Below are 26,428 nucleotides of genomic sequence, written 5' to 3'. Positions count from 1 at the left end.
GAGGGCCGGGCCCGCGCGCCCCTGCGCGCCCTCCCGCGGGCGCACGCCAGCGCCCCCTCCGCGGCCTCCCGCTCCCCGCCCCCCGCCTTCCCCTCCTCCTGGTGACGTCCGGGTCCCTGCCCGTCTGAAAACTCCGCGCCGCGGCGGTGGAGGCGGCGCGGCGGCGGCGGCGGCGGCGGCGGCGGCGGCGGCGGAGGAGGAGGCGGCGCAGCGACGAGCCCAGGCGGCGGCGCGGCCCGAGCGGGAGCCCGAGCGGCGGCCGCGGGAGCCGCGGGGAGCGCGGGGGCGGCCCGGAGCGCCCCGGGGTCCCCGCGCCCCGCTCGCCCGCCGCGCTCCGAAGATGGTGGCGGCGCCGTGCGCCCGGAGGCTGGCGCGGCGCTCGCACTCGGCGCTGCTCGCGGCGCTCACGGTGCTGCTGCTGCAGACGCTGGTCGTGTGGAATTTCAGCAGCCTGGACTCCGGGGCCGGCGAGCGCCGCGGGGGCGCCGCGGCCGGCGGCGCCGATCCGCCGCCCCCGGCCCCGGCCCCGGCCGCGCGCCGCGAGCGCCGAGACCTGCCCGCCCAGCCGGCTGCAGCCCGAGGCGGCGGCGGAGGACGGGGGCCGCCGGCGCGGGCGCGGGGAGGCGGCCCCGCGGAGCCCCGAGCGCCCCGGCCGGCCGGCCGGGGGGCGCTGCCCGCGCGGGCGCCGGTAAGATGCCCTTTCGGCGCGCGCCCCGGAGGGAGGGAGGGAGACCGCCGCGCGGCCCGGCCCCACGCCCCCCAGCCCTTGAACCCTGGCCATCGGACTGGGACCCTCACCCCCACCCCCGCTCCACGCCCCGAGCCTGCACATCTTTCCCCCCTGCAAGCCGGGGCGGGGTCTGTGCCAAGGCTCAGGGGCCGGGGGCTGCCCCACCCCGAGTGTGAGCTCTGCCCCCTCGGGGTCTGGGGAAGTTATCTCCAGAGGAGGCGCTTTGGGGGTTACGGGAGCTGCCCGGGTTCCTGTTCCCCGTCGCTCTCGCTCTCGCAGGGCGCCCGGACTTGCTCGGTGCCTGCGGGTGTGGGCGCCTCGCTCGCCAGCGCGCTGTGTGGACGTGGCCCGGGCACCTCAGCCGCCGGCGGCGGCCGGTTCTCACAGCGTGTCCCGGAGTTGCCGAGCCGGGTGCAGGCACCTCGGTGCCCCGCCTGCCACCTCGTTCCCTTGCCCTGGGTGTGTGTGTGGGGGGGTAGTCTGCGATCGGGGTCCCAAATCCCCAGCCGTGTCCCCGAGTCAAGGCTCCTGTCCCCGAGTCTGGTCTTACCCCGGGTCTCCCGTCTCTCCTCTCTGGGCGTCTGACTCCCTCGCCCTGTCCCTGCGCCCTCGCTGACTTCCCTCGCCCTGCTGCCCAGTGTCCGGCCGGGCCCCTGGCCGCTGTCTGTGTAGGGTGCGCAGCCGAATCCATCGTCACCAGCTGTGTGTCTGATCTCACCATCGTGACCTGGGCTCCTGTGGGATTTCTTTCCCCTGCTTGCGTGTGAACAGTGTGGGCTCTGAAAATGTCCCTTCCGCAGACCTTCTGGGGCCATCCGGGTGTCTTCCTGCCCTGTCCCCCAACTCCTCCGGGGGGTGCCTTCCACACCTTCCTTAGGCCGCCTCGCTGAGCCCACCGACCTAGGAGCTCACAGGACAGGGGGTCAGAGTCCCAACCCGACTCTGGGCCAGGGTCTCTGTCTCAAGGCTGGAAGAGAGCGGCGTGTCTTTCCGGGCCTTCATCATGCCACTCGGCTCGGGGGACCCCCTGAGCTCTTGGGGGCATTAGACACCAGGAGGTAGAGTCAGGACCCCTGGGCGCTGGACGCACGTCTCTGCCGTCTGTCACTTTGGGAGCCCTCGCTGCCTTCGGACACAGTGTGCGATGTGGTTGCTTTGCTGAACTTCTTCGGAGTCACAGTGACCGCCTTGACGACCCCCTTGGCCGGCGGGAAGGCGTGACACGGTGGCCCTTCGCGGTGCTGCTGGCAGGTCCGTGCAGGCAGTGGGGCCCGGCTGGCCCCTGCGCGTGGCCTGAGAGGCCCGATGGAGAGCCGGAATGTTCCGGCGTCCTGTAGCCTCTTATGCACGGCACAGGGGCCTCTCGGACGCCTCCGGGAGTGGGTCGCAACGTGTCGGGCAGACACGCGATGTCAGGTTCTTTCTGGGTTTGGAGCCCCACGGCGAGGTGGGGCGGGATGGGGTCGGGACGTGCGCACCGGCCCCGTGTGGGGACGTGGGGGAGCCATGGAGCTCACTGTGTCCCTTGCATCCGGGGTGCAGCCCGGGGTCGGGAGGTGCCCGTTGGGTGCAGATGCCACCTGTTGGAACAGGAGGAGGAAGCGGCCTGGCTGGCTGGCGCCTTCCCAGGCTCCGTCCACACCCCACTTCGCGCCTTCGGTTCAGGGCTCCGTCCTCGCCTCCCGGCTCAGCCAGAGAGGTTTGCAGTGGGCCAGGGAGCCAGGGACCTGCCGTGTTTTCCTTTTCTGTTCCCTTCGGAATGACAGTTCCAGCAACAGAGCCGCTTTGCTTTTCCGAAGCTCTGCTTTGACCTGCAAGTATCTCAATTTCTTCGCCTTCCGATACAGAGAGACTTGTCTTGTTTTTCTTTTTTTCTTTTTTCCTCCTTCTTTCCCACGGCCGTCTACCATGCTGTCATTTACCGTGGTCTCTCCTGGGTTTGTATTTTATTTTATCTGCTTGTCTGTCTCCTCTCTTTGGCCCTCTCCGTCGTCTACCCCTGTGCCCTGCGAGATCCTGACATATCACAGCAGAGACTTGCTGGGGGTGGGGGGTCGGGGGTCCATTCTCCTGTAGCTGTGCCCACCCAGCCCCTGCCCTTCCACGGGGCTCAAGGAGACCAGAAGGGGGCAGGCTGTTCCCAAAGTCTGGTGTCGCCTGAGCTTGGGTTGCAGGCTCTGAGAGGACCAGACAGTTTCTCCAGCCCCCGAGGCCCTTGCAACATGCGGTTTGTTTGCAGACCCTGCTGTGGCTGCTGGCATGGTGCTTTGGAGCTAGATTCAGGAGAGGGACATGGGAAGAAAAAAAAAAAAAATTCCCTGTGATTTTCCAGATGGCTCTTGTAAAGAGCTGGTGAGGCACATGCTTGGAAGCTGAGGCTTCATGTCCGTGCTCTGTGGGGCGGGCCGGAGTGGGCGACGGGGCCGCTGGCGTGCAGGGGGAGCCTGCTGTCCCGATGGCGGTGGCGGTGGGCACGTCCCCAAGCGTGCCGGGCAGGCATGCGTCACGCATCGAGCGTGTTCTGCACCAGACCTCGCCGCTGCCTCGTGCCTAGACACCCAGTGCGTCTGCATTGGTGCCCTCTGGGTTCGGGGCGCCGCGCCCCCACGGGAGGAACCGATTGCATTTGGGCGCATTGTAAGAAGCCAGGAAGGACCAACCAGTTTCTCAAGCAGACAGGGTCAGAGGGCGTGAGGCTGGTGGCACGCGGTCACGTGCACAAGAGATTCGCAAGCTTCCCTTTCCCTGCCGGCCTCTTTCAGATTTTTTTATTCCCCCTCCCCCCCCATTGGGTCTCCGGTAAGCCGTGGATTTTATTGTCACCTCAGAATTTAAGAGACAGATGGGCTCACTTACAAAGGGAGCCGAACACCCGGGAAAGTGTCAGGAGGCTCACGCTACGGGTTCAGAATCGATCCGGAGGAAACGGAGAGGACCTGGGTATGCTAACCTGAGGAATGTTTATGCGTTTTTTTCCCTTCGCCCCTAGCGATCCTCCCCACGTCCTCACACTTATTCCTCGTGTCCTCAGATAAACTTACCCAGGAAGTTTCATTTAAGAAACCCGGTTTCTTCTTGTCCTTGCACACGCGCGTGCGTACGCACGCACACGCGGTTAAAGCAGAACACGGTTTCTGTGTTATCTGACCCCTTTGAAATGTTGATTTTTTTTCCGGCAGAAATTCCTCATTCTTCACATGTCTCAGATAACTCAGGACTCTTTCAGACACAGGCGGTGACTTTGAAAAATTGGTTCTCTGTGTGCAGCGTGCCTCTGGCCTGTGGTTCTAACAGCCTCAGAGGCGTAGCTTTTGTTTCTAGCTAAATGTTTTGAGACCACGGAGAACAGAGGGTATTTTATTTGACGGTTCATTTTTTTTTTTTTCACACTCTCAATGGAGTTTTATTTTGCTTGAGCAGTGTGTTACACTTTGTATACAGAAATATGTATCATTGAACAATATTTATCTTACTGCAAATGTTGCCATCTGCTTAATCATATACTGGAAGTGTCAAATAAAATAGATAAATAAAAGTAGAAGTGATCATACACATAGGTCTATATATGTTTACATATGTATATAGGATGGGCATATATATATATAATATATTACATATGTATTATATAACATATGTATACTTTCCTTCCAATTTTCTTACACTTTGGGCATTCTTTTTTTTTGTTTTTGTTTTTGTTTTTTTTTTTTAAATCTTCCAAGAGGTTGAGTGACAAAAGGCTTATTACTGTTTTGCAAATAGGAAGCCAAGGTATAAGGTCCTATATGCTGGGGACTGTCCAGCTCTGTTCTGCACTCTTAATAGAAGTGGAAATTTGGTGTCTTGAGCTGGAGCAGACCTGACATCGTTACGTGTGTGTGTGTGTGTGCGCGCGCATGTGTAGTGTGTGCATGTGTGTGTGCGTGCGTGTGTGTGTGGGCTTCCCCAGAAAATAAAGTATCCTTAAGGATGCCTGTAGTAAGAGTTCGCCCGCCTGCCCAGAGCTATTTGTGACGAGCGGGTTCGTAAATCTCCGTGCAGAGACTAACCTGCACGGAGCCGACGTAAGCGGAGGGCGTGGGGTCGGGACCGACCTGGAGCCTGTCTTTTGGTTAATGCCGCCCTGAGACTTGTCACTTAGGACAACGCTCCCATTTCCCCCCTCTGCACATCTTCCCGTTTCTATTGATCCTGGTCGGTCCCTCTCGATCAGAAACAAGGAGAAATGCTTTAGGAGAAATTTAGAAAATAAGTAAAATCCCAACTCAACTCCCAGCAAAACCCAATTTCAAAAGAAGGGGGTGCGGGAACAGGAGAAGAAGTCGCGGGAGATGGGCGCCAGGCCCCGGCACAAGTGGGAGACCTCCAGGAAGCGTCCTGGGTCCGTCACGCCTGGGCTCCAGCCCCAGCTCTGCGCTTTGCCGCCCCCACGCTTGTGACCCGATGTGAGCACGTAACAAATGCTCGACTCCGAGCCGACGTTCTTAAAATCAGAAGAGTACGTTTGAAAACGAGCGATTTTTTTTTTCACGGTCGGTGTTCATTCCCCCACCCCCGGTGGGGCTCGAGAGGCATCCGAGGCCGTAGAAAGCACCCATCTCTTGGGAGCTGGGTGGCGCGTGGCAGAGGACGAGCGCTAACACTTATTAAGCGCCAGCTGTTTGCCAGGCGTGCTCGAGGCCTTTCGCGTACATTAGGCTCACTCACCTCCCCCGGAAAAGAGTCTGATGGAGGAAGCTCACATAAAACTGGAACCCGGGACACCCGGCTAGACATCGCCGGTCTTCTGAGGGCCGATCACGCGGCAGGAATGATGAGGGCTTTGCAGGTGTCTCCCCGTCAACGTGACTCTTCCCATCTCTGTGGGACAGAACCATTGTTGCCCCCCTGCCCCGGAGGGGGCGGGGACAGAGTCTTGGAGAGGGGACTTGCTCACTGGGGAAGAGCCCAGTGCTGGGGGCGGAGGGGCCCACGCCCCGATCCAGCAGGCAGACAGGTTCGCGAGCTCCTTGCCTGCGCACTTCTTTGGAAAGCCCTCGCTGCAGCCAGATCACTCCTGGAAAATCTTCATATCATTTTTCTCACTTCTTATCATAGGTTCCTAAAAATATGCCAACCCTAGGAGAGGGGCGGATATCCAGTTTTCATTGAATCAGACCCCTAACTGATAAGACAAATAGAAGTGATAATAATAATAATAATAACAACAGTAGGGCCGGCACAGCTGTCCCGATGCCTCAGGCGCTGTTTTAAGCCCTTCGTACATACTCTCGTTTACTCTCTCAAGCCACGTGCCGTATGTAACACTTTCAGTAGCCAGCACTCAGGGTGCCTGATATCACCGGACCCTGTCCGCGGTGGGTTACAAACGCCAACTCATTTACATCGGATGCTGGGTGAGGAAACTGAGGCTCAGGGAGCATAAGCAGCTCTCCTGAGGTCCACACTTAGAAAGGGCAGAGCCAGGGTTTGAACCTGGGCAGTCTGTGCTCTTAACTACTCCGTAGCCTCCCTCCTCAAAGCATCCTGCAAAGGTCCACATCCTTGGAACCAGAGGGCTCATTTAACAAGGCACAGAGGTCGCCCATTCGGTCACAAGGGCAGCCTCAGGGATCCCGGGGGGAAGTACTCTGCTGTCTTAAAATAGGCAGCATGTATCCTAGGGAGTAATTGAACTTGAATTGCCGAGTGGGCCAGAGGAGGGAGTTTTGAATTCAGCCAGGGGATGCAGGGGAAGAGGGTTCTGTGCAAGGTCCCTTGGCCAGTGGAGACAGCCTTTCATTCATCCTCCGCAGGCTTCCTGTTGCTCCACTCACCAGTTAAAGGGCCCATGTCTGGCCCCCAAGGGCCCGGATGACGCAGGGAGGCGTGTCTGGGAACGTGCCCTCCGCTTGTCTTGTGGGCACTTCCTTCCGGCTGCAACAGAAAGTGCCCGTTTGCCCGCAGGTGCTCAGCAGGTTTTGCCCCTCTGAGCCCTGTGGTTAGGGTTGCCCCTCCCCCATCGGGAGCCAAAGACATTACCAAGAAGGTGGCGGAACTGGGCGGCGGGTGTGTGTGTGTGTGTGAGAGAGAGAGAGAGAACCCCTTCAACACTGTAACGGCTAGGGAGAACTAGTCCCCCAGCCAGAAGGGGAAGAATGTCCCCTAAGGGCATACTGGAGTCTTTCGGGGGAAGATCGTCCCCCTCAGGAGGACTCTGCGAGGGCAGCAAGATGGATTTGTTCTGGCTCAGGCCTGGTTTGGCCCATCTGGGTGACTGCTGGTTTATCCGGACCTGTAATCCAGGCTAAAGTGTCCTAGGTGCTAATGACAGGCACTTCTCCTCCCGGGAAATCCTCTGCTGTAATCCTTGGCCTTGAGGCACCTCGTTTACATACAAGGGAGTCAATTTTGGGGCAGAGAGACTGATGTAGAGATCCCTTACCCCGGGGCCACTCCCGTGACTGTGATTCTAATGGTGGTGAGGGGGCGGGTGAGTAGTTAGTTCTCTTTGCGGAAAGTTTACCTGAAGACATTGAACCTTTACAGTATCCTGCAAGTTAAGGGCTATTCGCGTCGCACTGATTGTAAGTTATAAAAACTAAAGCCATAAATTGGATGAAAGTTAAACAGCAGAGAAGTGGCCAGACTGGAGTTTCAAGGTCGGTGGTGACCCCAAGGCCTGTGTACTTCATCTCTACCCGATTCGAAGTCAGCGAGTCCTTCGTCCCTTGCTCCTGCCTCCTCCCTCTGCCTCCTTTCTGTTCATCCATTCATGAATCCATCTGTCGGTCCGTCCATTCGTCTATCCATGCATGCATGCATTCATCTGTCCATCTGTCCATCCACCTATCCACCCATCCACCCATCCACCCATCCACCCATCCATCCATCCACCCATCCACCCATCCACCCATCCATCCATCCATCCATTCATCCATCCATCCATCCATCCATCCATCCATCCATCCATCCATCCTCCACTTTGACAGAGCATGGCAGGCACCGTGCCCAGCCCTGGGACCACCTTTGTGAGCAGGGACTTGCGTTCTCTGCCCTTGGCGAGGACCCGTCCAGCAGGTGAGGGTGAGGGCCTCTGCTGATAGCCTGTCCCATCCTAGCCCAGTTCGCTGCTGATCCCCTTTCCCCATGGTGGCCTCTGGGGCACAAGAGGACAGTGTCCTCCGCACAGGTGGCAGCCAGGAATGGTGTGAATCAGGGGCCCGGAAGCCCTCAAGTCTCTCGCTGCCCCCAGAACTACTGGGCACGAGGCCGGGGCTGCCACACTCACGGGGTTCCAGCTCTTCTCTTAGTCGAATAAGGGGAGCCGGGGGCCAGACGCTGCCGCAGGGCCTGGGGCGCACGTTGTGACGTTTCGTCGAGGGGAGCAGTGCTCCAGCAGCGGGGGTCCACACAGCCCAGCTCCGCCGTTCACATCCTGTGACCTGGACTCGTCGCTTCGCCCCCTAGGGGCCCCTTTTCTTCACCCGCCATGCAGAGGCCGCGAAGCACCGACCTGGAAGGGCCTGTGATGAGGGACGGCGCTGGCTCGGGGTCACCGCCTCTGTCTCCTCCTGACGGAGCCTCCGATTCGGAGCCATTCGGAGCCGTGGGCGGCTCGCTCTTGTTTTGCAAAGATGAAAAGGCACCGAAACGTGGAGATTAGGAAATACTATGAAACCATGCGGATTTTTGAAATGCCTTTGAAAAGTCACAAGATCCGGTGGCACTGGGCCCCACGCTCTTCCGCGTTGTCCACCGGCCAAGCCGAGCAGCAGCCCCCCGCCCCCCGAGACTCTCCGGGGTCCCCAGAGCCAGCCCCCCGGCTCTCTCCTCTCCCCTCTGACGCCTTACCGGCCCCTTTAGGCTGTTGAGTTTGCGACGCCTGTTTGGAAGACCTCCCGAGCGTTAGGCCGTTGGGAAGGCAGCGCCCGCAACACAAATGGAATCGGTTGTACAATCAGACTCTACAGTTTGGCAAACCGGTTTCCCCTTGGTTTGGGGGTAGAAGATGCAGTGTTTGAACCCTCCGCCTTCCCTTTTCTGTGTTCCCCACAGCCTCGCCCCCCACCCCCCCCGAGTGACGTGGGTCGGGACATTGAGAGTTGTCAGGGAGCTAGCAGGGCATTTGGAAGACCGGGATGTTCGGAGCACCTGGGCGTGGGTTCTAACCCTGTCCGGGATGAACTGTGACTTTCGTCTCTTTGGGTCTTCCGTCCCATGAAGCGAACAAGCCCACAGCCTCCCCCGAGGCCGTGCGGGTCTGATTCGATAAACCGAGGAGAAAGCGCTTTGGGGCTCAGAGATTGTCAGATGGGGGGGGGGGCGTCCTGTCTTAGGGCCAAGGAACGTGGGAGGTTCACGCCAGCCGGCTCCTCACATTGTCTGTCCTCTGATCCCTGGGGACAAGGAGCGAATGATGGATGAGTGAATTCCACGAGAGGTTCCCACCCGCTCACCCGTCTGCCCGTATCCCGCAGGCCGTGGCCGAGGGCCTGCTGTGCGCCAGCCTCTGCGTGAGGACAAGGACGAGCCAGACAGCGGGGCCCCCGCCCTCATGTGTCTTAAGGTCGTTTTAAAGAACCGCATTGTTGAAAGCACAGGGACGGGAACAGTCGGGGTGCCGAGAGAAAATAAGAGGCCACGGGTGAGGATTTATTCTGAATTGGTGGATTAATTTTGTTTATTTTCGGTCGGGACTTATTTCGGACGGACGCCTTTGCCAGAGTCGCGCTAGGCTGACCCCAGGAGTCCCGAGGACGGCACACTCCCCATTCTCACGCGGAGGTGGCTGAAGGTGGGGCGTGGGCAAACAGTCTTCATGGCAGCACTTTTTAATACAGAGTGCCTATTCATAGCTGCACGAAATTTATTCATTTCTTAAATTTTGCATATTTTTAATGATTTTTTTTAAACCGAAATAGACTGTTACACACAGAAGGGCGTGTTATTTCTAAACGCACATCCCTACGAATTTTCACGAACCGAACGCACCCGAGTAACCCACGCCTGGACCAAAAAACTGCAGCCACAACTTCCCTGCTCCACCCGTCTCCTGTTTCTTTGGGGGGATGTTTGTAAAAACCGGTACTGTTTCTTTAAGTGGACATTGGGGGAAATACATAAATACAGCCAGTCCATCAAAATGGCAGCAGTGGGGCTCATGTTGCCCAACCGTGTGGGTAGATTAACATCTAAGTAAAAGATGTTCGTTAACACAGTGAAAAAGACCTAAGTCATAGTACCAAACTCCAATTCCGATGCTAATCCTGAGCTCACCTTGGACGGTGAGGGCGTGGCCAAGGTCTGGTTAACACTGGCTTAACCACCTTGAAGACACCCCGACCCTCTGGGAGACAGCGTGCTGTCTTGTTCTGAAGTTCAAGGTGAAGGGGTTTAAGTTAGATATCAGGAAGAAAGGTGCCCTGGGCTCGCCGGGGTGGCGGTCCCATCGTGGGCCCTCTGCGGCGTCCTTGGTGGCTGGCTCTGCTGCTCCTCCAGTCACAGGGACCCCCAGGCCCGCCGTTGCCAGGACTCGGGTCTGAACCCTTCATGGGCATCTCTTGGATTCACGCGGAGTGTTGGCTTCACGCTGACTCTCTGTGCTGGGGCCCCTGTGTATTGGATATGGGATTATCTGTGATGAGCGGGTTCCCCGCTCGTGGGCCCATAGTGACTGCGTTAACCCTGAACCGAGGCTCGCTTATTCAGAACCGGGTCAGCAGAACCACAGTGCAGCTCAAACGGCAATTCAGAAGGGCAGCGGTGACAACTAAGTGATCATTTTATAACGAGCCAGGAGAGAATCAAACCAGAGCCTGAGAACAGCATGATAGTTCCGCGACGTCTTAGCGCTCAGCCAGATTCACGTTCATGAAATAAACACAAGTTTTGGGAAAAGGTGGGGGGCAGGGCGCGGGGGGGCTGACGTATACATTGTTTAAGGACAGCATTAAAGCCCGGTGAGCCGGGTCGAGTCGTACAGTGCTTACCTCATTAAGCTTCCTTTCTTCGGGGACGTGGAAAAGTTCTCTTCTTCATCGTCTTTCCTTGTGAAACGGGGCTTTATTAGACATGTGATGGGAAGTGTTTTTTCTTTTTCCTTTTCCAGACTAGTGGCTGTTTTCGGTTTATTTTTTAATGTAGGACCATGTTCTCTTTGAAACAAAAGCCTATTCATTCTCTCTCTCTCTCTCTCTCTCTCTCTCTTCCCCAGCTCAGAAGGGACAGCTGGTATAAAAGACACTCAAAACGAACCTCATTTGCTTGTCACCAGGCATTACAGAGGATCCGTTCCTGGTGTAAAATGCCCTCACGACCTGCTTTTTCTCCTGGCCCTGTTGACTGACAGTTTTGAACTATTACCTCTGATTCCCTCTTGCTTAGAAGACGAAGGGACGTCAGAAAACAGGGTGGGGTGACCTCAGGGAGGGTGCTAAGAGAAAACTCGGGTGCTTTGCAATCGGGCATGGGCTGGGTTAGTAACTCTTTTTAGGGGGGAGGCTGACCGTCATTGTGGCTTTCTCTTATGGTAAAAAGTCACGTGGAGCAAACAAACTCTCTGTCGGAGTGAGCAAGGGGGAGAGGGGCACTCGAAAGTTCTGACCGGGTGAACCCGGCTTCTGCGGGTGGGGCCTGGGCTGCAGATGAGATCGGGGCAGCATAGAGTTTTCCTGTCGTCGTCTTTTATTTTATTAAAAAAATTTTAATTCACGGCCAACATTTTAACATCGGTGACTTCAAGTAAAACCCTAATTTGGAGTTTCTATTAAAAATTTTGAAATCCTGGCCTTTGTCCCCAAAGAGGATGCGGGTGCCGCCTACACGGGACCACTTTCCAGTCTGCCACAGGGCCCACCTGCAAGGTAATAATACCGGTGATGATGCTGTTATCTAGTAAATGCCCGCAGCGTGCTAGGCGCTGTGCTGAGCGGCAACTCATCGATTCATGGAATCATCCCATCCCGGCAACCTTACGGTGTCATTCCCATTCACGGATGAGGGAACGAGGCCCTGGAGAGAGTAAGGAGTTGCCCAGGGTCACAGAGCAGTAGACCTGGGATTGGAACTCGGGCTGGGTGACCAGGTAGCCCGAGCGTCAGGTGTGCCGCACACAGAATGTCTTAACGCAGCGATTCGCTCGGGAGTTTTTCTGCAAGAGGCTGGTTGTCGCCCGCCCCATTGCATGATGGAACCGCTGAGACCCAGCAGTGCGTGGGGGTCGCCCAAGGTCGGACCCTGCTGTAAAATGCAGAACATGACTCATGGGCTCTAAAGAGAGGACCGGCGTGCCGATGACCGTGGACATGGCGCTGGCGGTGCGGGCGGTCTGGCTGTGGTGGAAGGGCCCCCGCCGAGGCGGCCACTGTCCTCGCACACCGAGCAGGGCAGGGGCAGTGGGGTCTGTCCTTTATCTGGGCAGTCTTGGCAGCAGCCAGGTAGCATCTACAGGGCCATATTCTGATAAGTTGCTCATTTGTATTAAAGTAATAATTACGGCGATAATTACAACAAGCACAGATTTCAGTGCGACTCAGCCGCTGACTGGGAGAAGATAATTAACTGCGAATTCTCCTGGAATAGTCTAGAAGCCGGGCTTGGCCTTTCTCCTTTGCGTGGGCCCAGGGCAGGTTCTGCTGCAGGTCGAAGGCCACACGTGTTGCCAGATGCTGTTTATGTTAACAGTATCGATGGCAGATTTGCATGCAGGGAGGGGTGAGTAGGCGGGCGAACACCATTATTCCCCACAAACAGAGGAAAACAACCTAACCACAGTCCGTCAGTAATACCGTCCCTTAAACCACGAAATGCACCTCACCAGAAAAGCCAGCGTGATAACGACCAGCAGGGAAGCAACTTAAATCTGCCTTTAATTACTAACTATTCCTGCGTTGGCTGATACCCGGCCACAGTGAAGGAAGGATTCATTCAATTCGATGGCCGTGGTTCTCGTGACGCTTCTGTTTTTGAAGCTGATCGAGTGGTCCCACCTTGATTTTAACGACTTGCTAAATGTCACTTGAAGCAGAACATACTTATCGAGTGTACAGATCATAATTGTACAGACAACCAGACGGCCACACCTGGTGGCCAGGACCCACATCCCGAGCACAGAGCAGTACAGCTCACCTGCCTCCCCGGATCCCTCTCATTCCGCCTTCCAGACCCCGTGTGTCCAGGGGTGACTTTGACCATGACTTCTGACCCCATAGATTACTTTTGCTGCTTTTTAGAAGTGGAATTCAGTAGTCGATACTCCTCTGTGCCTGGTTTGTTTTGCCTAGAATTATGTGAGATTAAATCATATGAGGTTACATCACACTCCGGCCGACCGTCACCCTCGGGGCCAAAGCCTGCCCTTTGTCTGTTTCCATATGGCTTGTGAGCTAAGAATGGATTTTACATTCTGAGGGGAAAAAGTCAAAAGAAGAAGAGTCATTTGCCATATGTGAAAAATATATAGAGAGTGGAACTTTCAGCGTGCATAAATAAAACTTTATTGGGACTTGACCACGTCCGTTCGTTAACATTCCAGCGATGGCTGTTTTTGCACTACAGTCGCATAGTTGAGTAGGTGTGACTAAGCCCAAGATATTTACCGTCTAGGACTTTACTGCAAAGTTTGTTGCCCCTGAATCTGTTTTGCCTCATGTGTTGGTAACTGTTCATTTCCGTTGCTGTGTGGTGTTTCGTTGTGAGTACACCCAATTTGCATATCCATTGCTTATAGGAACTTGGAAGTGTCCTAGTTTTGGACTGTGACAGAAAGCAGTGCCGCGATATATACCTAGGAGAGGGCTCAATTTAACCAGTGTCGTTTTATTATTTGTATTATTTTATTATTTTATAGGTTGATTTGACAAATGTATTTTAATTTGGAAGTTTTACTTTTCCTACGAGAGAGTAAAGCTTGGTGATACCTTCATGTGTTGAAACTCTGGAGCAAGGCTTGCTTCTAAAAAGTAATCCATCCTGCAAAACAGAGGCTTAGTAGGACCACAGTTCCTTAATGGGCTATTGTTCTTCCTTCTCGGCACCTCCAAGGAGATTGGAAAGGCGCCGGATGTCAGCTACTTTAGGAAATGGTGCCATCATTTAATTTTTCATACCGAAGTCATGTTGTCCAGAGGACTCTTATCTTTTACGTGGCAGAACAGGGTCTGGCGGAATGAGGCGAATTTCTTTGTGACGTCACTTCCTGCTTTGAGCGACTCGTGCTTCTCCCCGGCCGCTCTGGTCATCTTGCTGGGAAGCAGACGAATCCAGCCCTACATCCCCATAAGGTCTCCAGCCTGCAGGAAGCAGCATGTGTCAGTTTATACCGAAACACTGCGCTGAAACGTCCCTCCGGGGACGGCATGCGTTGTCCGTGGCCATGGCGTTGGAGCTCGGAGACCCCCCGCCCATCCGCACCCCGCTTAGGGAGCTGCCTCCGCGTGTCAGGATCGCTTAGCTGGCCCTGTCCCGCCCCGGTTTCTGCATGCGGTCCTTCTCCATCTGCTGCCGCACTTCTGCAGGCAGGGGCACTGACAGGGCCGGGAGAAGAACATCAGAATTCCCTCGGATCCGCCCGCCTTTCGGTCGACGTGGCGCTGGCTGAAAAAATGACTCACTGTTCTTTCTGGGGCTCGTCAAAGAGTCGTGTCAGCATCTTTCTTCTAGCTGGCCCACTTCGCCAGGAGTCCAGTCCTCGTTGTTTTAATCTGACCTTCTGGTCGTGCCGTGTACAATGAACAGACTTAAGGAATGTCACAAGGGAAGACTTTAGCCGCTACGTGAGTATTTTTTTTTTGGAAGACAGTTGGATTCAGCGGCGAAGGGGTTAGTGGAACTAAAAGCCCGTCTCAGCTAAAATGTAGTGTTCTAGCTGACTCAGTCTCTGGCAGCCTGGGCTTTAGTCTTTAAAACAGGGGTGCAGAGCTGCAGGGCACTGTGGGTATGATTCCTGGGTGTGGAATACCATTCAGAGAAAACTTAATCCTTAAATTCTGGTAGTTTTTCTCCTCCTCCTCACCCAAGTTTGCTAGTGTTACTTACTTTGTTTGGATATTTGCTTTTGAAAAGACAACCTTTCCTGTGAGACTCTTTATCAAAGAGTGTGTGTGTGCTAGGAGATGCTCTTTTCTTATTTAAAGACTATTTTCTAGAGGTTCTAAGATGCCCCCGATTGAAATTGATGATTAATTTGCCTCAAAAGAAACCTAATAGATTTCAAAAATAGAAACGTCAGGCCTCATTCATAAAACAATAAGATATATTTAAAAATCAGTCTCTAAAAGTCAATCATTTTGAAAATTTAAGCAAACAAAACTCATCTCAATAACTCTTAAAGAAAAAACCGAACTCGGAGTTTCAGATTATAGGACGATTAATGAAAACGAAATACCTCCTATCAAAACGCGTGGGATGAGGCTAACACTGTGCCCCGAGGAAAATTAATAGCCTATTTTAGAAGTGTTTTCGCTTTTGACCTTAAACACAAAAGATTAACATGATTGAGTCCCATTTTTATTTTTTAAAAAATACTTGAGAGTACATCGAAAGAGAGTAGGAAAGAGGCATAAATAAAAAACGCAAGCAGAAACTCGTGCAGCAGGACTCAAACGTGGCGACATTGCTCTGCGGGACCCGCTGCTGACTCAGCAGTACCAAACGCTAATCTGGTTCCTCTTGGGTCGGACTCTGTGAACAGGTCACACGTCCCCAACGCCCAGCAGTTGCTCAGTCGTGGCTGCCGCTGTGGCTACTGAGTAAAGACGGCCGTGGGTGGCGGGAGGCGTTCCTGCGATCCCGTGTTGTCTGGCGGGGCGGCTTCGGAGACATTCTCCCGCAGCCTGCCCACGTCCGGGCAGAGCGAGCGGCATGCGCTTCTTTTTTCCTGCTGACCTACTTCCTCTTGTCTCTGAGGATCGTACGGCTGGCAGGGAGTTTTTGTTATTTTGCAGAACACATCGACTCTCCCGCGGGTGCCCCGGGATCTTTGCGTCCAGGTTTGATGCCTTTCTGGGTCTTGCGAAGCAAGGAGTCTCCTCAACCTAGGGATACCTGTTGGGGTTGGGTGAGGACTGGGGAGTGGACTCTGGGGAAATGGGCAGTGGGCGTCTACCTTGCTAAACAGGCATAGGGCTGCTCCCCGGCAGGAGCAGGAAGCCAGCCTTGTTGGCTGAGGATCAACCTTGATGTTCTCTTAGCAAAGCCCATTGGTAACGTACCCGCTTATCATGCGTGATTGCTGTATAGATTTACCCAAGACATAGCCACACTTATTCATTCATTCAATAAGTATAACCAAGGGCCTACTGTGCGCCAGGCCCTGTGCTAGGAAGAGCGCACCACGCAGGGTCCCTGCCCTTGTCACCCCTGTCCCGGTGGAGGGGACAATGAGTAACGGGGAAGAAGGGGTCCTCAGGGCAGGCATTTCTGAGGAGGTGGCAGTTCAGGTGAAATAAATGGAAGGTGGTCAGGCATGGATTGGAGGAAGGAGGGCACAGGGAGGCGACGTAATTACCCCAGGGTTGGTAAGGGGCCGATCTGCGTTCCGGCCCGGGCGGGCTGGCGCGGAGCCCACGCTCCTGCCCGTGTTACTTCACGCTGAGTGAGAGGCTGGTCCACCGTCCACTGCGGATGCAGGTGGAGAGTGCGGAGGACAGACGCGAACCTGGCCTCGCCCCGGGGCGGAGAGGGCGTGCCGAGGAACCGTGCCCTGGGCGTGCGTGTGTGAGCGGGGACATGGCGCGACCTTTTTATGCCCTTCCCCCACCCCCAGACGTGTTCGTCCCAGCCGGAGGGCACAGTGCAGCGGAGTAGGTAAGCACGCGACTCCGATTCTGGCCTGCCTGGGTTCAAATCCTGCCTGTCGCTTACCAGCCGTGTGAGGGTCGGCGAGTTAGCAAACTCTCTGTGCCTCGGTTTCTTCATCTGTAAAGCGGGGAGTGCAGCAGCAGCTACTGCAGAGGGCCGTTGGGTGGACGAGTTGATGCATGTAGTTCCCTTACCCCAGCGCCTGCGCACCTACTAAGCACCTATTAAGTGTCTATTGAGCGCCTGTTAGTGTTACTGCTTTAAATGTGAGGGGGAGGGGGAGCTGGAGGAGGGGAAGAATGGCCTGGCCGACCCTGTCTCGGGAGCGGTGTGGGGACTGGATCCTGTCCCCCGCTGAGCTCCGAGTGGCTGCGTGGCCTTGAGTCAGTCACATGACCGCTCTTACCTGCTTTCTCACCTGAAACTAATACAGTGGTTGTAATAATAATCACGATTCTCAATCTCGCCTAAGATGTGTTTTTGCATTTAAGTAAATAGTAAGTCTGATACCTGGGATGAATTTTACATCTGATGTGCCCGTTTCTGTAGACTCCCAGCATCCTCGACTGCCCCAAACTGGTATTTAATCCGTCTCGGTGGTGACGGCGTCTTAGAATTCAGAGGCCACAGGATCTGCGCTGTGCCGAGCCAGGTGCCGGGAGTTTTCACGTGTGCCGTTTTATTTCATCCTCACCACAGCCCTAGGGGGTAGGTACTCGGACTCTCCCACTTTACAGATGTGGAAACCGAGGCTTAGAGCGAGACCAGGCGGCTTCCGCGGAAGGTCATGCTCGTTTACGCAGCAGAGCCAGTGCTCAGCCCTGAGTGGGTGCTTACACCCGAAGCCGAAGGTCTTTTCCAAGAGGGTCAGACGACATCTCTCTCCTGCCTCCCAGCATGGGGGGACGTGTGCCTGAAGAGAGCCTCGAGTTTTTCAGAGGGAAAATGCCAGCGGTGGTCTCAGTGGCTCATGAGCCCCTGCCGAGTACCAAACGTTCTTGACTGTGACCTTGGCAGAGCCACGGCATGTCTGGGAGACCCTCGCAGGTCACACTTCCTGTAGAACCCATCCGTTCAGAGCCCGAAGCGTTCTATGAAATGACGTGGGACTCATCCCAGAGGCTGGCAGAAGGTCTGGAGGGCTCGAGCCCTGTTTTCCAGTTGTCTTAGACGGAGGGCGGACGTTCTGCCCTGAAGCCCTAAGCGAGTCACGCAGGCTGGGAGCAGTGCCACCAGGGCCCTGGGCACGAGGGGCCGTCCCCACCCAGCGATCCGCCCGGGGTCGAGGTGGGCGGCGGTCCGCGCCTGCGGAGGGTCTTCGGGAGAGGAAGGAAATCAACAGTGGGCCACTTGACAGCTTGGAGCAGGGCCGTTGGGCAGCGTCCAGAAATTATCTCGCTAACAGTGACAGTCTATGAGTTTGTGGGAAGCGAGGTCGTGAATAATTGATTGTCGCTAACCGAGTTGTGAAAACCATTTTCTTAGATTCCAATCTACAGGCTCGCCAAGGGAGGTGGGGGTGGGGGGCAGGAATGAGGACGCCCTTCTCCCTCGGCCCGGGAACGTTCTGAGCCTCTGTCTTGTCTGCTCGGCGAGCTTGGCCATGGTCCTGGGACTCGGGGTGGTGCCGGCCGCCCTGTGCCCTGTGTGTGGGCAGCTGTGGGGTGGGCCAGGTGGACGGGTGGCTTGGCTCTGGTTGGATTGGGCTGTTCTCCACGGAGGTTTGGTAGAGCCTTCCTTTCTGAGTGTGGGTCCCCAGCTTGCCTCAAATTCGGAGCAAACCCTTTAGAAGGGGTTCATTGGAATACAGACTTGGGGATTTTTCTCTCCCCTGCCTCCTGCCTGACCAGCCTCAGAACTGAGAGCAGACGGGGGTGTTTTTTTGAAAGCAAACCTGACCGCCCAAGATTGGGAGGAGCTCTGTGTTTTCTGAACCTGACACTTTGGGGCCTGTGGAGCTCCCTTCATATCCAGAAGAGGCAGCCTCGCCTGGTCGTCAGAAACCGAGGGCCTGGGCTCGAACCCTGGAGCCATCCTTACTGTCTGGATGAGCTTGGACCAGTCGCATTCCCCGTCCCTGCCTCAGAGTCCCATCTGTAAAATGGCGTGACGGGGCTCCCTACTCAAAAGGTTATCGTGATAACTATATAAGTTCGTATTTAAACATAAAAATAAATAATACGTGCATGCATCGAATAAGGCCACAGCCGTTGTCCCTTCCGGTCCTGCTCACACCCCCGTGAGGAAGGCAGGGCGAGAAAGGATGGGCAGCCGAGAAAACAGGCGGAAGAGATTCCGCGTCATTCCAGAAGCCGCACCGCTGGTTTAAAGGGGGCTCTACCCTCGTTAGTGGAAAGAGCTGAGTTCAAATCCTGATGCCACTGCAGACCAGCTGTGAAACCCCGCTGGGTCCTACTGGGTCACCCGGAGCCTCACTTCCTATGTGGAAATTGGGAGGATAATGTCACCTCCCCCACTGGGTGGCGCGAACGTGGGCGGTCTTCATGTATCCACTCAGCGGTTATCTACCGAGTGCCCTGTACCCTCCGGGCAATTTTCTCAGAGCTTGAAATACGTCCATGACCAAAACAGTGGCCCCCGCCTCAACATTCCAGCCGGGGAGGCAGGTCATAAATAATAAACATTTCAGCAAATTCATAAAAAGACACTGGGGAGCAGGGATCAGCAGATTTTCTGTAAAGGGCCAGATAGTAAACATGAGGCTTTGCGGGCCAGATGGTCCCTGAGGCAGTTGCTCAGCTGTGCCCTTGAAACGTGAAAGCAGCTATGGACAGCCCATGTATGAATGAATGGGCATGGCTGTGTGCCGATAAAACTTTATTTACAAAGGCAGGCAGAGGGCCAGAGTTAGCCCATGATCTGGTAAGAATATTGGAAGGTGGTAAGTGCTCTAAGAAAAAACAAATGCCCCGCTAGGGGGTGACTTGGATGTGCAGTTCTCAAGGATAATGAATGTTGAGTCGAGACACTCAGCTCTCCCATAGCCAGGTGAGGTTCAGACCAGAGCGTCCAGGTGTGGGTGCAAGGTGCTCTCTGAGGACAGGGCATGGCGTGGGGCTTGGCGATGCCATGTGGATAGTGCTTCCTCTCAGGGCCCCCCCTTCCCCGTGACTGCCTTCCCCATGGGACCTTGCCGGACACAGCAGGGAGGCAGAGGGAATGATAACCCCTCAGGGTGAGGTCCGTGGCCTGTCCTTGCCATCATTGCGACACAGATGCTCCGAGAATGGTCCCTGCTGGCCGTCAAGGAGGCGTGGTGGTCATGGACGTGCTCTCACCGGGAGCCTTGCCAGGCGCTCCGGCCGGTTTCCTTGGGCCGTCAGGGATCAGAGGTGGAGGCTGTGTTCCATGATGTGTTTGAGCTTGCGGCAGGCTCACCGTGGGCCAGAACTTCCTGTACCCCTTTGTCCTCGTAAGCCTTTTCTTCTTTCTTCCCTCCCTTACCCCAGCCTGCCCATGGCCCCTCTATGTCCCTGACCCCAGGTTTCTTAAAAGCATGTGGGCTCCTGCCTCACGTTCCCACTCTGGGGGACCGGAGGGCCCGTGGCACCCACTGAGGCGCCCAGAGACCCAGCAGAAGTTTCTCAGTGATTTCTCTTCCTTCTCAGACTTGGGAGACAGCCGTGCTTAACTCCAGAACTTAGCTAACCCTCACGGAGAGACTGGACTAGATGGAGGCTGTGTGGTGGCGAGACTTCTCGTCAGGAAGAATCTGGTGAAAGAGGAAGGGAGGATGGTGGGAGCCGGGAGACGCCCTGGGTGAGGGAGGACGGGGAGCCTGGGTCCTCCTGGGAGGTTCAGCCTGGGCTAGTGGACACCGTGTGCTTGCAGGCTGCTACGTGGTCCTTTCTGTGAGTTAGAGATGAGGGCCCCCTCTAGGTGGGGGCTTGGCTTGGCCAGAAAGCAATGTTTGTGCAGAGGAAAGGTGCCCCTTCCTCTGAACAGTGTCATCCCATCTGTGGATGACTTGGCCTCGCGAGCAGATCCCTGAACGGATTTCTCCCTTGCCGGGTGCTTTGTGCAGTGCACACCCTGCACAACTGTACGTGGTGGCCTCGCGCAGGATGCTACCTGTCTTTAACAGCAGGCGGTCGCTCTCCCCGGTGCCTTGCTCTTTCACGTCCAAGCCTGAAGAGCTACTCCAGGGCTCTCGTACCCACGGGCGCTCACCTGAGTCCCCTGTCTGGCTGAGCTCCGTGGCCCGGGCTTAAATTTTCAACAGGGAGTCGGAATAGACTCTCAAGCGTCCCCACGAGGCCTGGCACCTTCCAGAGAGCTGTCTTCCTGCTAGTGACCAAACTTCCTAAGAGTCCCCACTCTTTATCCTGTTAAAAATAAACACTGTTTTCTTCGCTTCCTTCAACTGCTGAATTGTGCCCCGGAGAAGGAGCACGTGTGTCTCTCCTCACAAAGACTCCAAAGGGAAATGAACAAACGAACTGTAAACAGCTGTCTCTCCTCTGGTGACGGGATTCAGACAATAGACCCTCCGAGGGAATGAATCAGCTGGCTTTTCCACGGCAACATTGCATCGCAGGCCCCCGAGGAGCCACCGTGCTGGGCGACGAGGCCGTGACTTCTCGAACAAGCAGGGTTGTCACTTGACAGAGCCCCAGGCCGGCCTGGTGGCAGCTGACACCTCCACACAGGCAGCTGTGGGGAAAGGCGGCATCTTAGAGATCCTGGGTTAGGAAAGTGGCCTCCCTGCTGACCCGCTTTACATGGTCGCCTCTTGCTTTGAAAATGGATGACATTCCCTCCAGTACTAACTAGTCTTCCAGCAAATAACCATGAACACTCGCTCCGTGCCGGGCACTGTGCTAGATTAAATACTGTGACCGGTATCTAATTCAAGAGCTAGTGATGGAGCATCTACTATCTTCCAGCCCTGGACTAGGTTCTTGGCCCACCGCCTTGAACATTTGAAAGCAGGCTCCTCCCTTCCTCTGTTCCTTCAACCTGCATTTTGACACGTGGTTACTGAGCAGCCACTATGTGTCAGTCAGGTACTGTTTCCGGTGTTTCGAATGGAATGGTGGTCGAGGCAGACAAGGAGCCTCCATTCTCTAGCAGAGGAGGATGGGCCATCCATCATAAATAACATAAATAGGATCAGTTCAGGTCACAAAGAGTGCGCTAACAAAAACGAGAGAAGAATGTGACAGAGGGTGACCGCCATCGCCATCGGGAGAGGCTGGGTTAGCTGGGATGACCAGGGAAGGCCTCCCGGGGGAGGTGACATTCACACTCACACCTAAACATGAGACAGAACGGGCAGTGGGAACAGCCAAGGAAGCAGTTTTCCAGGCAGAAGGCATAGCGAGGGCGGAGACGGGCCCACGTTTGGGGTTTGGGGTTTGGGGTTCAGGTAGCTGGGGGGCGGGGCGCGTGGGGGAGCCAGGAGGGCGGGGTCCGCCCTTCTGCAGTGGGCGGAGCTTGGAAACCAGGGCGCAGAGTTCGGGTTTCGCTCACAGCGCGCGCGCGCGGGTAATCATCGGGGAGTTTAAAGACGGTCAGCGCTGAGCTTTTAATAAAATCCCGCTTGTCACGACTTGATGAACAAATGCACTGTGGTTTTCTGGATCAAGTCCTGGAACAGAAAGGTCGCTAGTGGAACAGCTGGTGAAATCCGAACGGCGTCTGCAATCCAGCGCCTTGGCGGATCGCGTCGCACCAAGGTCAAGGCCTCGGTTTTGAGACGGGAACCGCGGTTAGTTAGGCACGGGGGCGGGGACGTGGCAGCCTCTGGACCGCGTTTGCAACGACTCTGCAAATCTACGATTATTTCAGAACAGAGAGTACGATTTTAAATGTCCCTCTGGGTAACAGGAATGGGGGGGGGGGCACAAGAGAAGGCTAAAGTGGGGGGAGGGGTGACCAGCCAGGTGCTTTCGAGGTCAACCAGATGAGGGATTACGGCGGGGAAAGCAGAGGGGGGATTCTGAGCTGCGAGAGGGGGTGCTCCTTAGCTGAGCAATGGGTCTGCCACCCCGGCTTCTGAAGCTCTCTCTGTCACTCATCTAAGTCAGCCCAATCAACTCCAAATCAGCTGGTATTTTTTGAGCGTCTTCTAAGTGTTAACGCACCGTGCTGGGGGATCAGCATTAGAGTCTTCACAGCCACCCCCAGCTGAAATTGCCTCTTATTTTTACCTGCTTTATTCCGTTGATGGCAATTACCATCATCACCTTTGGTAATGACTTGACGTGCATGTGTGAGCGTGTGTGCGTGCGTGTGCACGTGTGGGTAACTGTGTATCATGCCTGACGCCTCACTAGACAGGGTAGGACCTGTGGGGTCAGGTGCTTAATTTTGCTTACTACCATATTTCTAATCCCGGGCAGATAACAGTAAATACTATAAAAATATATATAAAAATATGTATAAATATGCCATGCGTAAATACAATTAACATATAAATACTATAGGACAATGATAAGAGTGTCAGGAAGTACTCAGTGAGCTTTTGCTATTTGCCAAGCACGTGCTGGACCCTTTGTTTGAATTTCAATCCTTGTGATCCTATGAGGTAACCACTGTTTTCACAGACCCTTCTTTGTGAATGGGTTTAAGACCCTTGCTCCAGGTCACAGAACAGAGTTGGGATTTGCACCCAGGTAGTCTGGCTTCAGCACCCCCGGTCTGTAAGTACGGAGCTTCACTGCCCGCCATGGAATGAAGGCAGGTAGGAGGTATTCTCCTTTACTTGCAGAAGGGTCAGCCCTTATGGGCTACTCAGACCTTCAACTGATTAAGCCTGACCCACCGCATGAAGGAGGGTGACTGGCTCCACTCAGTCCGCCGATTCTAATATGAACCTCATACAGAAAACTCCCTCAAAGACACACCCAGAATAACGTTTGACGGAATGTCTGGGCACCTTGTGGCCCAGTCCAATGCACGGATAAAATTAACCATCACGGTAGCAGGAGGAAAATTTGATATTTAACTTCCAGCAGCTTGTTTTTTGGGTCATGTGCAGAGGGTTACTGCAGAGAGCTGGAGCTCTAGTCTCCTTTTGATCTGACTCTATCTTTATCCTCAGTCATTATCTGACACTACAGTGCTGTGGATTTCCTCAGGGAAGACTGCACCTTATTCATGATCTATTCTTGCCTTTGCTACTTAGAGTACTTGAGATATATATATATTTTTAAAGGCCTTAGGATTACGAATAGAGACAACTCTTCAAAAAATTAGAGCAAGGATCTAAAGCCCAAATGCCCTTACGGCCAGGCAGGTAGGTAACTGTGTCCTGTAGGACAGGTGCAAGGTGGTATGGAGTGGTGAGGACTGTGGCAAATCGAGGAACGCATGCTTTGCCTTAGCGGACAGTGGACTTGGCCGTGTAATCTCTAATACACGTTGGCGACTAACTCGAATTGATTAATTTATTTTAATAATACCCTGTCAAAACAAACAAAACATGTCTGTGGGGCTGATTTGTCTCGCAGACCTTATGTACCTGATTACAGGTTAAGTAATGATAGGGAGGCTAATAATAATATTACACAATAATTTTAATAAAATAGCCAACGTTTATTTGATGTTTGCCGTGTTCCTGGCAAATTCCCAGTCCCTAACTGTGTTACGTCATTTACTTGTCATGACAGCGGTAAGTGGTGTTATCCCCATTTTACGGATGAGTTAAGTAGGTGAGGTGCTCACCCCACATTCACCGTGAGTAAGCGTTAGAACTTGGCTTTTCTGAGTCAGTCACCTTCGCCTTAAATTCCTATGTGCTACTGGCTCCCTTTACCCTAAAGTGTGAGACTCACGCACACTGGAGCTGTCCAGGCAGGGTTACCACGGGTCATGGCAGAGAGCCGAGGAGGGCATTACACAAGGAAGCGCGGGTTTTATTGGGTAACCACGTGCCATAGACAGATGCTGATAGAGATGCCTCGAACCCTTACATTGATTGGCATGGCGAGCCAGATCTTACTATCCAGGTTCTGCAGGTGAGGAAGTAAGATTCTCTTCCTGTTTCCCCAAGGTCACTCGGCTAGTGAGGGGCAGGCGCGGGCCTGGACCACTGGTCCATGGGTCTCTACAGCTTGTCGTCTTGCTTCTCTTCATGTAATTAAGAGCAAAGAACGAGAACCAGCTGGCACAGGTAACTGACAGAATCCAGGTGCGCCGACCACGACTAGCTAGGGATGTGTCCTCAGACAGCCATCCTGATATTTACAGTTTATCGCTTGCTCGTGCTGAGTGAGCACATCTCCACGAGGTGGTGCCGTGATAGGAGTCTGACAGCTGTTTACGTTTCCCCGTCGACTCGTTCTCGGGAAAGATTTTGTTCTCTGTTTTTTTTTTTTTTTTATATTAATGGTTCCAGCGATGGCGTCTGTTCATTTCTGTCTTCGCAAAATAAGTGCAGATTTGTCTAATGTCTTCAGACTGATTTTGTAGCTTTGGCTCTAGAATCTCGAAATGTCTTCTCTAGCTACCTTGGGGCTTTCTGAAGTACAAATAAATTTAACATCTCTACAAGATGTGTATTATTAACAGTATTCATGACGACTGTATGTGGCACTTTGTTAATTACCTAATGCTGTGTAACAAATGACCCCCAAACTTAGTGGCTTAAAACAACAGACATTTATCATCCAACACTTTCTGTGGCTCACGGATCAAGGTGCGACCTCGCTGAGTGTCCTGATTCTAGGTCTCTCTTGAACCGTTATTTTCTGATTTTTTTTTTCTCAACGAGTATATATTGCTTGGATCAGAAAAGAGGAACGTTTTTCCGTTCATTCTGCATTCGAGCTGATGGCCGGAGCTGTGTTCTCATCCGAAGGCTCCACGAGGGGGAAGAGCAGCTTCGAAGGTCATTCACGTGGGTGTCAACAGACCTCAGTTGCTCGTAGGCTGTTGGACTGAGGGGCTCGAGTCCTTGCTGGTGGTGAGCCGGAGGCCTCTTTCAGCTCGTCACCATAGGGCTGTGTCTTAACGCTGCAGGTGGCTCCCCCGAGAGCCAGCGATCTGAGAAAGGGAGCCCGTGGGAGAGAAAGAATGTAACATGGAAGCCACAGTCTTTTTATAACCAAACCTTGGACGTGCCGTATTCTGTTCATTAGAAGTGAGGCGCTGAATCCAGTTCGCCCTCCAGGGCAGGGATGCAAAGGTGTGAATGGTCCCATCCAGGGCGGCAGCTGGTAGTCAGCATCTTTGCTGCACATGTGGTAAAGCACGACTTGGCCCTGAGGAAATGAGGCTGAAGTTTAGGAAAGTGAACGTCACCGTATTTTTTAAACCGCCCAGATTTAAGGTCCTGCACACTCCCGAAAGGTCCCCCGCCCCCGAGAACAATTTTCTCTTAAGTGGCGCACGGAGAGAGGTGATCCGATCCCTCATTCCCTCTCCTCTCTTTACCTAGATAACTGCCGCTTGAAACATTGCCAGTCTTGTTGGACCTGGCGCTATTTGTCCAGGGCGATGCTCGAAGAGAGATCATTCCCAGTGTCACAGGAGCACACGCCACACAGATGCGGGTGACATCGTGCGCGTGGGCTTGACAGGGGACCGTGTCCTGGAGCGGCCCTCAGGAGCATTTGGTACAGATAAGGGTCCCTTATCCGCAAATGCCTTCGTGGTTTCGCCGGAACCAAATACGATCGGAGGCAGAGGATGCTGGGTGTGGACCGTACGTTTCCGCGGCCACGTGTGTATTCAGCCCAGGGAGACGCCGTTAAGTGGGGAGCAGGCGGCGGGTCCCCACTGTGAGCTGGGGGGCTCAGCCGTCCTGCCTTCCCGCCCGAGACGTCAGGATTTTGGCAAAAGCGTTTTTCTTTCCCCTCCCTTGACATAATCAGAGTGTCGCAGAGGTGAGCTGAGGACTGAGAACCCTCAGTTAAGTGGCCTGTATTCCTAGCCTGGCCTCACTCAGCTCTCCCC

The 26,428-nt window shown here is 54.6% G+C and overlaps 1 protein-coding gene across 1 annotated transcript in view; it reads left to right on the top strand.

Annotated features, from left to right (window-relative positions):
- The first annotated feature begins 261 nt into the window (after positions 1 to 261).
- The window catches only part of XYLT1 (xylosyltransferase 1), a 258,893-nt gene continuing 232,726 nt past the window's right edge, over positions 262 to 26,428 (top strand). Inside the window, exon 1 of the mRNA XM_016156891.2 lies at positions 262 to 688. Coding sequence (XP_016012377.2) covers positions 341 to 688 — 348 coding nt within the window. The 5' untranslated portion in view covers positions 262 to 340. The remainder of the gene's footprint in view (positions 689 to 26,428) is intronic.

Source organism: Rousettus aegyptiacus, unplaced genomic scaffold (genome assembly GCF_014176215.1).
Source record: "Rousettus aegyptiacus isolate mRouAeg1 unplaced genomic scaffold, mRouAeg1.p scaffold_m13_p_8, whole genome shotgun sequence".
NCBI classification, from domain to species: Eukaryota; Metazoa; Chordata; class Mammalia; order Chiroptera; family Pteropodidae; genus Rousettus; species Rousettus aegyptiacus.
Note: the sequence above shows the minus strand (reverse complement) of the source record. Positions and strands in the feature narration are given on the sequence as shown.